The sequence below is a fragment of the Salmo trutta genome, chromosome 27 (genome assembly GCF_901001165.1).
Source record: "Salmo trutta chromosome 27, fSalTru1.1, whole genome shotgun sequence".
NCBI lineage: Eukaryota > Metazoa > Chordata > Actinopteri > Salmoniformes > Salmonidae > Salmo > Salmo trutta.
In genome coordinates, this window is record NC_042983.1 from 20,495,167 (window position 1) to 20,510,324 (window position 15,158).

Sequence of the window (15,158 nt, forward strand, 5' to 3'; positions counted from 1 at the left end):
TATGCTCCTGTTGTGGATGTATCTTTTTATCATTGTCTGGTGCATTGGAACAGGTGTGTGAGGGCCCAATAACTAGTTTTCAAACACAAATTACATTGTCGTTCTGCTCTGTAGTTTACTTAATCGGAGTGAAGACTGCTGTGAAATGGCTCGAGCTGAGAAATCAAATACCAAAGATATTAAAGTGAGGTCATGCTAGCAGCAGCAGTGGCAATAACAGGATAATTGAATTGAAAGCAGCTTATTAGCTTAGCCTTTGCCACATATCACCACCACATTCACAGTTGCCTCTGTTCACAGTGATGGACATCACAGATATCGCCCATGGGAAAGCAGATGATGAGGAGAAGCAGCATTTCATCCCCTTTCAGCAGTGAGTGTTTTAAAATCCCTCACAGGCTCTGCTCATTTTCACACTGTGATAATAGTCCTCACTCCCCAGTCCATTTTAACTCAACCTTCTCTTACACCATCATAGAGTCAGAAATGACAAATGGCTTGAACTGTTTTAGGATAGATCACTTAAAGGAATGCATTATGCAACTGCTTCCTCTATTGCTATACAATACTGTAGATCAAGGACAAGTCTAGGTTTGTAGTGCAGTGTAACAAAAATGCAACTGGAGACTGTTTCTTATTCTTGCTTGGTCACATGCACTGTTATATTTTGTGGATTTTCTTTTCCAATATCTCAATATGTATTTTGTAGCTCTATGTTTTGTGATCAATGGTTCCATCCACTTGTCAGTCCCACTTTAAAAATATATTTATCCCCCTCTCTCCCTTCTTTTCTCTCCCAGGATAGCTATGGAGACCTACATCCGTCAGAGGCAACTAATCATGTCACCTCTCCTCCCATCCCGGGTCATTGGAGAGAATGAGCCTCTCACCGCCGTCTTCAACAAAGTCATTAACACCCGGGAGGTCAACCACAAGGGCCAGGGTAAAGAGACACACTCACTGCCACTCTGTGGCAACAACTCACCAGTTTGCCTAGAATATAGCAGAGTAGAACAGAATATAAAATACAAAGGAATGTAACTCGGAAGTGGCTTTTAAAATGTGGGTCTGGGTTCAAAATAGAAACGTAACAGGTTGTGTGTATCCATTCTGAACATTCTGTTAGTTCCTCTGTCTTGTTAACAATCTCTTCATTGATTGGCCCTGCTGGGTTCTCAGGACTGTTTGTGACCTTAAAGCTACTTCCTGGTGACCTGTCCCAGGTCAGGAAGGACTACTCCCACTTTGTGGATCGCACCACCGCCATTGTTAGAAAGATGGGCTTCCCTGAGATCATTCTCCCAGGTGCCATATGTTTACATGTTCTTCTTTGTAGCTGAATTGCGTCTGAAACAAGGGGTTGCATACTTTCTAGCTGCCTTTACAGCAGTGACAGTTAATAGATTGTTTTTCAATATTAACCAACTAATTCTCCTCTAGGATATGTGAGGAACGATATATATGTGACCTTGCTGCAGGGGGAGTTTGACCGCGGTAAAAAAACATCACCCAAAAATGTTGAGGTGATGTTGAGTGTACTAGATGACGATGGCAATCTCATGGAGGTAAGGGTGCTGTCTTAACATTATGTGTGCCTCCACATTTCTTTAACCATTTTTAACTCAAATATTGCATGTTGGTCAACTCATGTTTGTTGGTTTACTGTAAGAAAACATAAGTTATTACAAAATGACCCCAATTCATGTTTATACATATACATGGGGTTTCTTGTCTGCAAAAAAAGTATGTTTGACTGAAGCTCATTCCTTCTCCTTGAATAGAAAGCAATATTTCCTGGAGCTGGATATGATGGGATCACAGAGTACAAGTCTGTAATTTACTACCAGGTCAAGCAGCCGAGCTGGAATGAAACAGTCAAGGTACAGCTCACTTACCAGCATCCCAGGTGTTTCTGTCAGGACAAGAGAGCTCTGTACTCTCCCCATGGTGGCTCAAGTTCAGCAATTAATTTCCCAAAAAGATTTGGCTCTATACAATTAAATAATCCTTTAGAGGAGATATTGGCAAGGATTGTGGCACTCATACAAAATGCTAGACAGACACTAGACATGACTTTCTCTGTCTCTTGTCATGATACTCTCCTCACTCCTCTCCTCATTCCTTTCTTCTCCCCCCCAAGGTGACTATTCCTATTGAAGATGTGGGCCGCTGTCATCTCAGGGTGATGTTTCGACACAGATCATCTCAGGACTGTGAGTGCCTCACGTTTCTAAAACACTCGACACCCAGGCAGCCTGCCCTAACCCTCTGGGATCTGGTCAGAATGAATATGAATGTGTCCTTCAGAGTTGGTTGATTGGGTCCTCACTGACACTGCTGTGTTTCTTTTAGCTAGAGACAAATCAGAAAAGCCGTTTGGCATGGCGTTCGTCCGCCTGATGAAAGGAGACGGAACCACGCTGAAAGACGGCAGACATGACCTCATTGTCTACAAGGTGGGACCAACACAGTACTATGCTACTGACGCAGACCCTATATGATGCCCACAGCTTGGTGGACCCAGAGGGTTCAGATACATTTGATTAATTTGAAATAATTCTCTTCCCATAGGGATTCTATTTCATTGTCTGTTAAGTAGTGAAGTAGTAATTATTTAGATATTTCATATAAAATAAAAAGCTGAAAGTAAGTAGATCATTCATGGCCCCTCCCTGGTCAATGAATATCAAATCACATACAGATGAATATGTTTTAGTATTTCATTCATTTTGTTCATTTGGCTCAGGTTGACGTAAAGAAGACTGAGGATGCAAAGACATACCTGACTCTGCCAGGCTCCTGGGCTGAGGTGGAGGAGAAGGAGAGGCAGACAGGGAAAACCTTTCAGCATTCAGGAGTCATCCCAGTCACAAAGGACAGCTTCCAGATTGGCACTCTCACCTGCTCCACTAAACTCACCCAGAATGGTACTGTAGGACACGATTATCTGAGAAACAATGTATTTAGAATCAAACAGACCTTAACAAATTGAATCAAATCAAATCCAACTCTTTCCGCACTTCGGCTCATAATACAGAGTAGAGTGATGTTGACATAAAAGTAATATTCTCCTGTTCCTCTTCCAGTGGATCTCCTGGGGCTGTTGAACTGGAGGTCCAACCCTGAACAGCTGGAGCAGAACCTGCAGCGCCTGATGGAGGTAGAGGGAGGAGAGATTGTCAAAGTGAGTCTGACTGCTCCAGACTGCTCCAGTATTCTTAACTAGTTTAACATACAAGGACACCCTATACTAATGCATTTGTCTTTTGTGGTCTTAGTTTCTACAGGACACACTTGATGCCCTGTTCAACATCATGATGGAGACTTCAGAGAAGGACACCTATGACAACCTGGTCTTTAATGCTCTGGTGAGTTCTGGAGTGGTGGGTGAATTACCTGCGTTAAGCTATCAGGGTTAATGGCATCTGTCTTTAATATACCAAAAGACAGTTGTATATCAGAAACTATTCATGCATCAACATTTTCCAGCAGGTTTCTATATTACACTGGTTCCTGACTGTGCTTTGCTTTTCTTCTAGGTGTTCATAATCACACTGATTGGAGACATCAAGTTCCAGCACTTTAACCCAGTACTGGAGACATACATCAACAAACACTTCAGTGCCACTTTGGCTTATATGTGAGTCTAGCCCTCTCCTTTTTCACATTTCCCTCTCTACTCTGTTCATTTTTCTTTCCTCCTGTTTTGACACCTTTCCACCCATTCAGAATGCAGTCATTTATATGCAGTTACTGGTATGCCTGAGTGCCCCATTCCATTACTTTTTCAGGAAGCTGACCAAGGTTCTGAATTACTATGTGGGTCATGCAGATAAGCCTGTCCTAACAGAGGGGCTGTACTCAGCCCTCAAAGCCCTCAAGTACCTGTTCAGGTTCATTGTGCAGTCCCGGGTCCTCTACCTCAGGTATTATTGCTGTGGCCTTCCTTCCTCATACATACTCATACATTTGGTAGACAATATTAGTTTGTTTTGAAATGAGCAATGTCCTTCTTTTTGTTTATTCAGATTCTATGGGACCAGTGAGGATGGGGATGCTTTCTTTAACTCCATCCGGACACTCTTCCTCTCCTTCAACACACTCATGGACAGACCGCTAGACGAGGGAGTGAAGATAAAGGTGAGTTGGTGTAGGGGAGAGACACTGGTATGGACACTTGCATGGTACTTCATCTTCTTTAATGCACTCTCAGTTAACATTGAATAGCCTGGTAGGGCAACACTCACTGTATTATTCTAATGAAATTGCCAGCTTTACAAACTAGCTTACCCTTTCTATGTTTATGGAAGCCTTAAGGGCCATCCACACCAAGGATGATAACTATAAAGATACATTATACAAAACTATAACCAGCGTTCTGCAGTACACCTGTCAATCAACTTATCAATGCATACTACTGCACACTGTAGGCCTTTAATAAGGTGGTAACACAGACCATTCAGTGCTTCGGGGTGTGTTCACTGTTATTGTGACAACTGCAAATAATACTTAAATGTACATATAGGAACTCATATTCAAATGTAGTCATTCAACAGCAAATACTGTTTAGGGTGCACATATTTTATATCTTGTCATTGCTTGCATTGTTGCTCAAGTGGTTTGGAAGAGATTACCATTTTTCTAATGGATGTCAATTTGTCTCCAGATCTTATTTTTCGCTGTGCTCATCTCTCTGTCTGTCTTGTGCAACCATTTGCAATGCATCAGTGCAACAATGTTATCATCACTGGCCAGTGTTGACACCAACGCACTCGATCTCCTTAACTTTCCCATGACAGTTCATTTGGCCTAGGCCTATTTTACATTCAACAATTAGCTAGAGCAAGCATGCTTCTCTCCGCGAAATGGCAATTAGGCCTGGTATAAAAAAAGGCTAAAAATAAATGGTCTATAGCTTTTCCTGTGATTACACGTGAAGAGGAATAGCGGAGCGGCTCGCATAGCCTAAATGAAATCAAATCAAATGTTATAGGTCACATACACATGGTTAGCAGATGTTAATGCGAGTGTAGCGAAATGCTTGTGCTTCTAGTTCAGACAGTGCAGTAATATCTAACAAGTAATCTAACAATTTCCCAACAACTAGCTAATACACACAAATATAAAGGGGTGAAAGAGAATATGTACATATAAATATATGGATGAGCGATGGCCGAGCAGCATAGGAAAGGTGCAATAGATGGTATAAAATACACTATATACACATGATATGAGTAATGTACGATATGTAAACATTATTAAAGTGGCATTATTTAAAGTGGCATTGTTTAAAGTGACTAGTAATCCATTTATTAACCTCTCTGGGGTATGTGGGATGCTAGCGTCCCACCCGCGGGACACACTATTCAACAGCCAGTGAAATAGCAGGGCGGCAAATTCAAAACAACAAAACTCTCATAATTCCAATTTCTCTAACGTACGAGTATTATATTCCATTTTAAAGATACACTTCTCGTTAATCCAACCACATTGTCCGATTTCAAAAAGGCTTTACGGCGAAAGCATAACATTAGATTATGTTAGGACAGCGCCGAGACAAGAAAAACCACACAGCCATTTTCCAAGCAAGGAGAGGCGTCACAAAAACCAGAAATACAGCTAAAATTAATCACTAACCTTTGATGATCTTCATCGGATGGCACTCATAGGACTTCATGTTACACAATACATGTATGTTTTGCTCGATAAAGTTCATATTTATATCCAAAAACCCCATTTTACATTGGCGTGTAATGTTCAGAAATGTTTTGCCTCCCAAAACTTCCGGTGAATGAGCACATCAATTTACAGAAATACTCACCATAAACGTTGACAAAATATACAACAGTTATTCAAAGAATTATAGATACACTTCTCCTTAATGCAACCGCTGTGTCAGATTTCAAAAAAGCTTTACGGCGAAAGCAAATTTTGCAATAATCTGAGTACAGCGCTCAGATATCAAAACAAGCCATACAGATACCCGCCATTTTGGAGTCAACAGAAATGACAAAAATGACATTATAAATATTCACTTACCTTTGATGATCTTCATCAGAATGCACTCCCAGGAATCCCAGTTCCACAATAAATGTTTGTTTTGTTCGATAAAGTCCATAATTTATGTCCAAATACCTCCTTTTTGTTCGGGCGTTTAGTCCACTACTCCAAATGCAGGAAGCGCGTGCAAAATGTCACGATGAAAAGTAAATAAAAGTTGTATTTACATTCGTAGAAACATGTCAAACGATGTATAGCATCAATCTTTAGGATGTTTTTATCATAAATCTTCCATAATATTCCAACCGGACAATTCCAATGTCTTCAAAAAAGAAAAGGAACACAGCTAACTCTCACGGGAGCGTGCACCACTGAACTCATGTCATTCTCTCAGTCATCTGACTCCAGGAGCTCATATTCTCTCCCCAGTCACAGTAGAAGCATGAAACAACGTTCTAAAGACTGTTGACATCTAGTAGAAGCCTTGGGAAGTGCAAAATGAACCCTAAGTCACTGTATACTGTATAGGCAATCACTTGGAAAAACTACAAACCTCAGATTTCCACACTTCCTGGTTGGATTTTTCTCAGGTTTTTGCCTGCCATATGAGTTCTGTTATACTCACAGACATCATTCAAACAGTTTTAGAAATTTCAGAGTATTTTCTATTCAAATCTAATAATACTAATAATATGCATATCCTACCTTCTGAGCCTGAGTAGCAGGCAGTTTACTACGGGCACACCTTTCATCTGGACGCCGGAACAGATGGAAGAGAGAGGGTAGAGATGTGTATCCGAAGTAAGAAGCTAGATATTACGTCCTTCAATAGTTAAATAGTAGTGCTATCAATATTTATTTTTTTACAGATTATTACATGGCAGATCTGTGCGTTCCTCCAGGCTGCGCTGCAGTCTCGGACACGCAAAGATTCACTATTGATTAGGCTTACATTTTTAGACAAGAAAAGTATTCTACCTAAGCTACAACAATACAGTGCCATGGTGAATGTATTATTGTTATCAAGTGAGTACACAATTATTGTCTTGGGCTGTAAACTGAAGTGATGTGGGCAAATTTGAATAACTGCTTAAACGTCCTGTTTTGAATGCTTCATGCCGAAATAACTGCATACAACCTGGGTCCAGAAAGATACATTAGCAGGCTAATCATGTGGTTTATTTTGATCACACCATCGCGCTCCCTCGTCTTTCAAACTCCCCTATTTTACATTCAAAAAGTAAGAGCAAGTTGCAATATCTCCTAAATAGGCTAGTAGTAGTAAATAAAATGCTCGAATTAGGTGTACAACAAAATATTGGGATTCCAAGGGAAATGAAAGCTGTAGAAAGGAATAGAAATGAATAGGCCAAAAACGGTGAGGACAGAATTGAGATTTGCAGCCTAAAATAGAAGCAGTCCAGTCTGCGCTCCAGCTCGACATTCTCCCTAATTGATTAAGCTTTTTGGGGACAAGAAAAACAATCATACCTAGGCTATAACAGCACAATGCAATAATGCATTTTGAATGTATTTTTCTAGCGAGTAATTCATTCTAGTCTAGGCTGTAAACTGCAGTGAATATGTCATTTCAATTACCGCGAAAAAGCCCTGCGTTTTGAATGCTTGTTTCATTCCGAAATAATAATAATCTAGCCTAGGCCTGATTGGGCAACCATTTTGATCAGTAATGGGTATTTTCTTGACAGTTGACAAGGTCCAGAAAGGTACATTAGTAGGCAAGTCGTAGTGTGTATTTTGCCAGGATGTATCGCCGTTAACAGATAGGCCTACCATCGAAAATATGGCCTTCACATGCGCTGTTTGGCGTGAATCATCATTCTCCCAAGTCGTCTTATAAGTAATGTGGACACCAATATGCTCACACAAGGCCTTCTCTCCTCTCTGAGCAGCCTCGCGCACCTAGAGCCAAGAACGCTTCAATAGAACGCGTTTTTGATTGGTTGTCAATGTTTTATCGTTGGAGGGACAGGGGAAAAAATCTCTGGAAGTGATAACTCTCGTTGTCGTTATCCACTATTTTTGTAGTTATCGTTGTAGTGTGACGTTCCTGTTCACTTGAATTAGAACGATTTTATTTATTTGTATAGTTTTTGTTATAGTTATCGTCCTTTGTCCTATAGTTATTGTCCTTTATGCTGGCTTCATGAAAGATAGTTCACCTTTTTCTTGATAAACACTTTATAGTTGACTAGCTCTGTAAAGCATTATCCAGTGATATTTCCCTCATTTTCTTTTAAAAACACTTTTGAGACCTTGTCTTTTTCAGGGGGCGATACTGAAATACCTCCCCACCATCATTAATGACATAAAACATGTCTTTGACCCTGTGGAGCTCAGGTAACTCCTTGTAATGACATTTTAACAGTAAAATCTCTGCAGAAATTATACTGTTTCCTGTATAGAAAAGATAGTGACATTGTCACATGTCCTTGCCTTTTTCTGTATGTCTTCCTGTCTCTCTCTCACTAGTGTTCTTCTGACCAAGTTCATTGAGAGCATCCCTGACTCTCAGCTGGTGCGCCAGAAGCTTGGTTGCATGTGTAAGATGGTGGAGAGTGACCTTTTCAAAAAGCCAGGTACTGTGGCGCCTCTGGTTAAAACAACTTTATAATCATCTCTATTTAAAAACAGAACCACATGATGACACATTTGAATGGTCTCTATTTGTCTTTGACCCCACAGAGTGTCGAGATGTCCTCTTGCCACTGTTGACTGACCAGCTGAGTGGGCAGCTGGATGACCACTCCAATAAGCCTGACCACGAGGCCTGTGTTCAGCTGCTCAGTACTGTGCTTGACAACCTGGACCGCAAGGATGTGGTGAGTGGCTAATTGCTACAGCACATCTCTATCTTTGCTGCTGGAAACACTGAAATCAGTCACATCCCTGACTCTAACTGGATGGGTTTTGAAACATATATTATTTATCTGAGCTGCTTGTCTTTGTCCTCAGGGTCCAACCCGGGGTCATGTCCAGCTGATTATGGAGCGGCTGCTTCGCAGGGTCAATCGCACTGTCATAAGCATGAGCAGAACCTCCCCTCTCATTGTAAGGCTCTTCTTCTTCATCTAACTCTAAAGTTATTTTAATTTGTTCAGTTGGTAGCCTAATACTTTATTTTAAGTTTCCATGTATAAGGCACAGTGCTGAAAATCTGCTTTTATGCATCCTTTACAGTATATAAATTAGTTAGCACTTATAAGCATTCAACAATATAAGCAGGTTATAAGCATATAACATGTTATACAGTACAAGTCAAAAGTTTGGACACACCTACTCATTCAAGGGGTTTTCTTTATTTTTACTATTTTCTACATTGTAGAATAATAGTGAATACATCAAAACTATGAAATAACACATATGGAATCATGTAGTAACTCAAAAATTGTTAAACAAATCTAAATATATTTTATATTTGAGATTCTTCAAAGTAGCCACCCTTTGCCTTGATGACAGCTTTGCACACTCTTGGCATTCTCTCAACCAGCTTCATGAGGAATGCTTTTCCAACTGTCTTGAAGGAGTTCCTATATATTCTAAGCACTTGTTGGATGCTTTTCTTTCACTCTACGGTCCAACTCATCCCAAACCATCTCAATTGGGTTGAGATTGGGTAATTGTGGAGGCAAGGTCATCTGATGCAGCACTCAATCACTCTCCTTCTTTTTCAAATAGCCCTTACACAGCCTGGATGTGTGTTGGGTCATTGTCCTGTTGAAAAACAAATGATAGTCCCACTAAGCACAAACCAGATGGGATGGCATATCGCTGCAGAATGATGTTGTAGCCATGCTGGTTAAGTGTGCCTTGAATTCTAAATACATCACTGACAGTGTCACCAGCAAATCACCCCAACACCATCACACCTACTCAATGCTTCACGGTGGGAACCACACATGCGGAGATCATCTGTTCACCTACTCTGTGTCTCACAAAGACACTGCAGTTGGAACCAAAAATCTCACATTTGGACTCATCAGACCAAGGGACAGATTTCCACTGGTCTAATGTCCATTGCTCGTGTTTCTTTGCCCAAGCAAGTCTCTTCTTATTATTGGTGTCCTTTAGTAGTGGTTTCTTTGCAGCAATTCGACCATGAATGCCTGATTCACGCAGTCTCCTCTAAACAGTTGATGTTGAGGTGTGTCTGTTACTTGAACTCTGTGAAGCATTTATTTGGGATGCAATTTCTGAGGCTGGTAACTCTAATGAACTTATCCTCTGAAGCAGAGGTAACTCTGGGTCTCATGAGAGCCAGTTTCATCAGAGCGCTTGATGGTTTTTGCGACGCACTTGAAGAAACTTTCAAAGTTCTTGACAATTTCCGCATTGACTGATCTTCTTGTCTTAAAGTAATGATGGCTGTCGTTTTCTTTTCTTATTTGAGCTGCTCTTGCAATAATATGGACTTGGTCTTTTACCAAATAGGGCTATCTTCTGTATACCACCCCAACCTTGTCACAACACAACTGATTGGCTCAAAAGCATTAAGAAGGAAATACATTTGCCAAAAATGTGCAAAGTTGTCATCAAGGCAAAGGGTGGCTACTTTGAAGAATCTAAAATCTAAAATACACTTTTTTGCTTACTACATGATTCCATATGTGTTATTTCATAGTTTTGATGTCTTCACAATTATTCTACAATGTAGAAAATAGTAAAAATAAAGAAAAACCCTTGAATGAGTAGGTGTCTAAACTTTTGACTGGTACTGTATGTGGGAACCTAAACTCGTTTTTCAGCTAAGGTGACTGATGCTCTGTCTTCTCCATACCAGGGTCATTACCTAGCCTGCATGACTGCCATCTTGAAGCAGATGGATGACATGCACTACGCCCACTACATAAGTACTTTCAAGACCAGACATGACATTATTGTAAGTGGTCCGCTCCGCCTGCCCTGGGCATGGCTCTTCCTGAGTCATCCAGTCGATAGCTGGCATTCAACCACTGGTGCTTGTAACTGCGCCTGAAGTGGTTATTGATTATAGACATTTCATGGGACTGACTTGGAACAATGTGAGGATCTCCCTGTACTTGCTTCTTTACTGAGATGTGTGGGTCTAATATAAGAAAAGCTTAGGTACCTGCTGTGCATAGTTCAACTTGTTACTAATCAATGGACTTGGTTAGAAACACAATCCCATGTTTGTGCAGACATGAAGATGCATAAATCCAGGTACTTGCAGTACAGGCAAGGTAACTGTTCTCCCTGGCCCACTACAGGACTTCCTGATGGAGACATTCATCATGTTTAAGGATCTGATGGGGAACGTTTTCCCCTCCGACTGGATGACCATGAACCTTCTACAGATTGGGGTGTTTCTGCGGGCCATCAACCAGTACTCTGAGGTCCTCAACATGTACTTCCTAGACCAGACCCACTTTGAGCTGCAGGTGGGTCTCAAGTCTCCACCTCTTAATGGGGTGGACAAAAGACATCTGTGTCTCTCTCCTAATGTAGTCTTAACCCAATCATTGTCTCAATGTCCATGTCAAAATGTTTATCATATTCTCCTCTCTTCAGCTATGGAACAACTACTTCCATCTGACTGTGGCATTCCTTACCCACAAGTCATTGCAGCTGGAATCCTTCTCTCAAGAGAAACGGAACAAAATACTTAACAAGTATGTCCTTTTCTTCTTTATTTTGTGTATGAGTGCAATATTTAAATTCCCCCAAATAAATAATTACACAACAAAAATCAAAATTGCACAGTGTATTTGAATTGATGTACAGTATTCACACCCCTTTACTTTTTCCACCCTTTGTTGTGTTACAAAGTAGGATTAAAATTGATTTAATTTTTAAATTGTTCAACGATCTACACAAAATACTCTGTTATGTCAAAGTGGTTGAAAAATTCCAATATTTGTTATAAATTAATACAAATAAATCACTATCTTGATTAGATAAGTATGCACCCCTCTGAGTCAATAGATGTTAGAAACACCTTTGGCAGCGATTAGAGCTGTGAGTCTTTTTTGGGTAAGTCTCTAAGAGCTTTGCACACCTGAATTGTACAATATTTGCCCAATATTCTTTAAAAAAATCTACGAGCTATGTCACCATCGGCCTCATGGTGAAATCCTTGAGCAGTTTCCTTCCTCTATGCCAACTGAGTTAGGAAGGATGCCTGTCTCTTTGTGGTGACTGGGTGTATTTGTACACCATCCAAAGCCTAATTAATAACTTCACCATGCTCAAAGGGATATTCAATGTCTGCTTATTATTTAAAAAATTTGACACATCTAACAATCAGTGCCCTTTGCGAGACATTGAAAAACTTCCCTGGTCTTTGTGGTTGAATCTGTGCTTGAAATTCACTACTCGATTGAGGGACCTTACAGATAATTGTATGTGTACGGTACAGAGATGGGGTAGTCATAGAAAATCATGTTAAACGTTATTATTGAACACAGAATGAGTCCATGCAACTTATTATGGGATTTGTTAAGCACATTCTTCTCCTGAACTTATTTGGGCTTGCCATAACAAAGGGGTTGAATACTTTTGACTGAAGACATTTTCAGCTTTTCATTTTTAATTAATTTGTAAAAATGTCTAAAAACTAAATTACACTTTGACATTATGGGGTATTATGTGTAGTAGATCAGGGTGCAACACAAAACCTTTGGAAAAAGTAAAGTGGTGTGAATACTTTCTGAATGCACTGTAATTGCTCCTGTTAGTAAATATGTATTCATGCTCTACTGCGTGTAGTGTCATTCTATGATGTGGTTACAGGTACGGAGACATGAGGAAGAGCATTGGCTTTAAGATCAGAGACATGTGGTATAATCTTGGTAAGTACCGTCCGGTAGTTGTTATCTCTGTGAGACAGGAACTCCTCAAATAGAGAATGGCCTGTTCAGTGGAAACATGCTCTGATAGGAGAGAAGCTAGACATTGTTGTTTTATTGCCTAGTTTCATGGTGGCCCGCTTTTTGTTTACCGCTTTATGAGTTTACTGTCTTTTTGTTTGCATGAAAAAGGAGTGTGGATTATTGCCCTTTTAAATGAACCCTGTGTAACATTTGCTTCTAACTGCATCCTGTGTGTATCCCTCAGGCCCCCACAAGATGAAGTTCATCCCTGCCATGGTGGGGCCCATCCTGGAGGCTACCCTGGTGCCTGAGCCAGAGCTTAGGAAAGCCACCATCCCCATCTTCTTTGACATGATGCAGTGTGAGCACAACTTCACTCCCAGCCGTACCTTTGACATGGTGAGATAGCTGCCCACAGTAGTGTTGCCTGTCTGGCTTTACAGTATAACTGTACAAATAGAGTTTCCCAGCTTTATTTGGCTGAACTGATCCTTGCATTGGCATGTGTGATGTGTTTTTAATATGTCTGCCTGTAAATGCAGTTTGAGAATGAACTGATCACCAAGTTGGATCAGGAAGTAGAGGGAGGCCGTGGGGATGAACAGTACAAAATCCTGCTGGAGAAAACGTAAGCACCCTGCCAATCAGAGGCTGATGCCTTTTTCTTATTCTTATTACCTCATGGTTTCATATTCAAGACCTAAATAAGGGCTATTTATCTATATTGCATTGTTGGTATTGTGTAGGCTACTGGAGCACTGCCGGAGGCACAGATACCTGTCTCAGTCAGGGGAGGAGCTGGCTCTGCTGCTCAGCAGTCTGCTGGAGAAGCTACTGGCATACCGCACCATCACACATGACGAGAGCCCTGAGCTCCGCATGAGCTGCACCGTCAACGTCCTGGTACGCCCTTACAGTACCCAACTAAGATGCAGAGGGGAGCTCACCAGGCACTATCTAATCCATTGGACTGGTTTATGTGGAACTCACAATATAGTCTGAATGATTGAGCCACATTCACCACCTCAGAGGAGTAGTATATGAAGATGTTATGTTTCTACATTGAACCAATTAATTTTTTACTAAATGTTATCATCAAACATTTGAACCAAACCTGAGTTTTTCCACTGTTTTTATTTTGGTTTTGACAGAATTTCTATAAAGAGAAGAAACGGGAAGACATTTACATACGGTGAGACAGTTGGATAAATGAGTAGTCTTCTTTGCATCCTATTTTGATAGATATCACTCTAAAATACTGAATTCGTCCTCAGGTATCTGTACAAGCTGAGGGATTTACACCTTGTCTGTGAGAACTACACCGAGGCAGCCTACACCCTGTTACTTCATGCCGAACTCCTTGAGGTCTCACTCAACATTCAATTCAACTTTCAATAAAAACATCGGTCTTTGGAATATTTCCCTAAAATTACAATTAACATACTATAACATACATTACTAGAAAACTAAATGCAGTTTGTGTATTGTGTCCACCTCAGTGGTCTGACAAGCCCTGTGCACCTCATCTGATCCCCGGTGATGGCCAACATGTCTGGACCCAGCAGGAGCTCAAAGAGAGGCTCTTCCAGGAGATAATCTGTTACCTGGACAAGGGCAAAGTGAGTTCCCACCCTCATCCTCACTACAGTTACCCTGTTAGGAACCCTGATCTTCAGATAAAGTTCAATATATTGGCTCCCTTGCACTTTGCAATGGAGCAGAATGTTCTGTTTTCTCTTTTCCAAACTGGTTGAATGGCTATTTTTACCCTGTAGGCACCTGCAATTTACCACAGGTAGGATCATTGCTGAGAATCATCAAGGCCATTTTTTGACTTTGAAGTGAAAAATCTAATTTTCAGTTTAGATTTATTTTGGGGTGCAGTTGTAAATCAAACAAATACACGTGTGAACACCATCAGTTTTTTCAATTTCAATTTATTTGAGAAGAAATAGTGAATTGTGCAAGAGTGCCAATATATTTGACCGCATCTGTAGGGTTAGAGCTCCTATGCTACTTACCCCTGAACATACCACAAGAGCTACTGCCAGAGATATTTGTGTCAGTTGAATTTGCAACAAAATAATCTGATGGCCATATTCAATCAAACATGGTTACCAGATTTACAGATTACTACTGTTCACCACAGTACAGGGCCATGCCATACCTTTTGGGGGGCATGTGCTCAAAGAATTCCAGCAACCGTGGTCACAAACGTCAATTCAACGTCTATTCCATGTTGGTTCAATGTAATTTCATTGAAATGACGTGGAAACAACATTGATTCAACCACAGTGTGAGCAGTGC

The 15,158-nt window shown here is 40.6% G+C and overlaps 1 protein-coding gene across 2 annotated transcripts in view; it reads left to right on the plus strand.

Moving 5' to 3' along the window:
• The window catches only part of LOC115164560 (dedicator of cytokinesis protein 5), a 54,255-nt gene that overhangs the window by 18,521 nt on the left and 20,576 nt on the right, over positions 1–15,158 (plus strand). For both annotated transcript variants that reach the window (XM_029717188.1, XM_029717190.1), the window contains exons 11-37: positions 301–373; positions 801–943; positions 1,180–1,305; positions 1,441–1,565; positions 1,782–1,880; positions 2,141–2,213; positions 2,353–2,456; positions 2,747–2,927; positions 3,087–3,184; positions 3,279–3,368; positions 3,540–3,640; positions 3,792–3,926; positions 4,029–4,140; positions 8,291–8,361; positions 8,494–8,600; positions 8,707–8,843; positions 8,977–9,072; positions 10,802–10,900; positions 11,250–11,420; positions 11,551–11,651; positions 12,772–12,830; positions 13,096–13,250; positions 13,394–13,479; positions 13,598–13,754; positions 14,003–14,043; positions 14,126–14,216; positions 14,351–14,470. In XM_029717188.1, the coding sequence (XP_029573048.1) occupies positions 301–373; positions 801–943; positions 1,180–1,305; positions 1,441–1,565; positions 1,782–1,880; positions 2,141–2,213; positions 2,353–2,456; positions 2,747–2,927; positions 3,087–3,184; positions 3,279–3,368; positions 3,540–3,640; positions 3,792–3,926; positions 4,029–4,140; positions 8,291–8,361; positions 8,494–8,600; positions 8,707–8,843; positions 8,977–9,072; positions 10,802–10,900; positions 11,250–11,420; positions 11,551–11,651; positions 12,772–12,830; positions 13,096–13,250; positions 13,394–13,479; positions 13,598–13,754; positions 14,003–14,043; positions 14,126–14,216; positions 14,351–14,470 (2,951 nt within the window). The remainder of the gene's footprint in view (positions 1–300; positions 374–800; positions 944–1,179; positions 1,306–1,440; positions 1,566–1,781; positions 1,881–2,140; positions 2,214–2,352; positions 2,457–2,746; positions 2,928–3,086; positions 3,185–3,278; positions 3,369–3,539; positions 3,641–3,791; positions 3,927–4,028; positions 4,141–8,290; positions 8,362–8,493; positions 8,601–8,706; positions 8,844–8,976; positions 9,073–10,801; positions 10,901–11,249; positions 11,421–11,550; positions 11,652–12,771; positions 12,831–13,095; positions 13,251–13,393; positions 13,480–13,597; positions 13,755–14,002; positions 14,044–14,125; positions 14,217–14,350; positions 14,471–15,158) is intronic.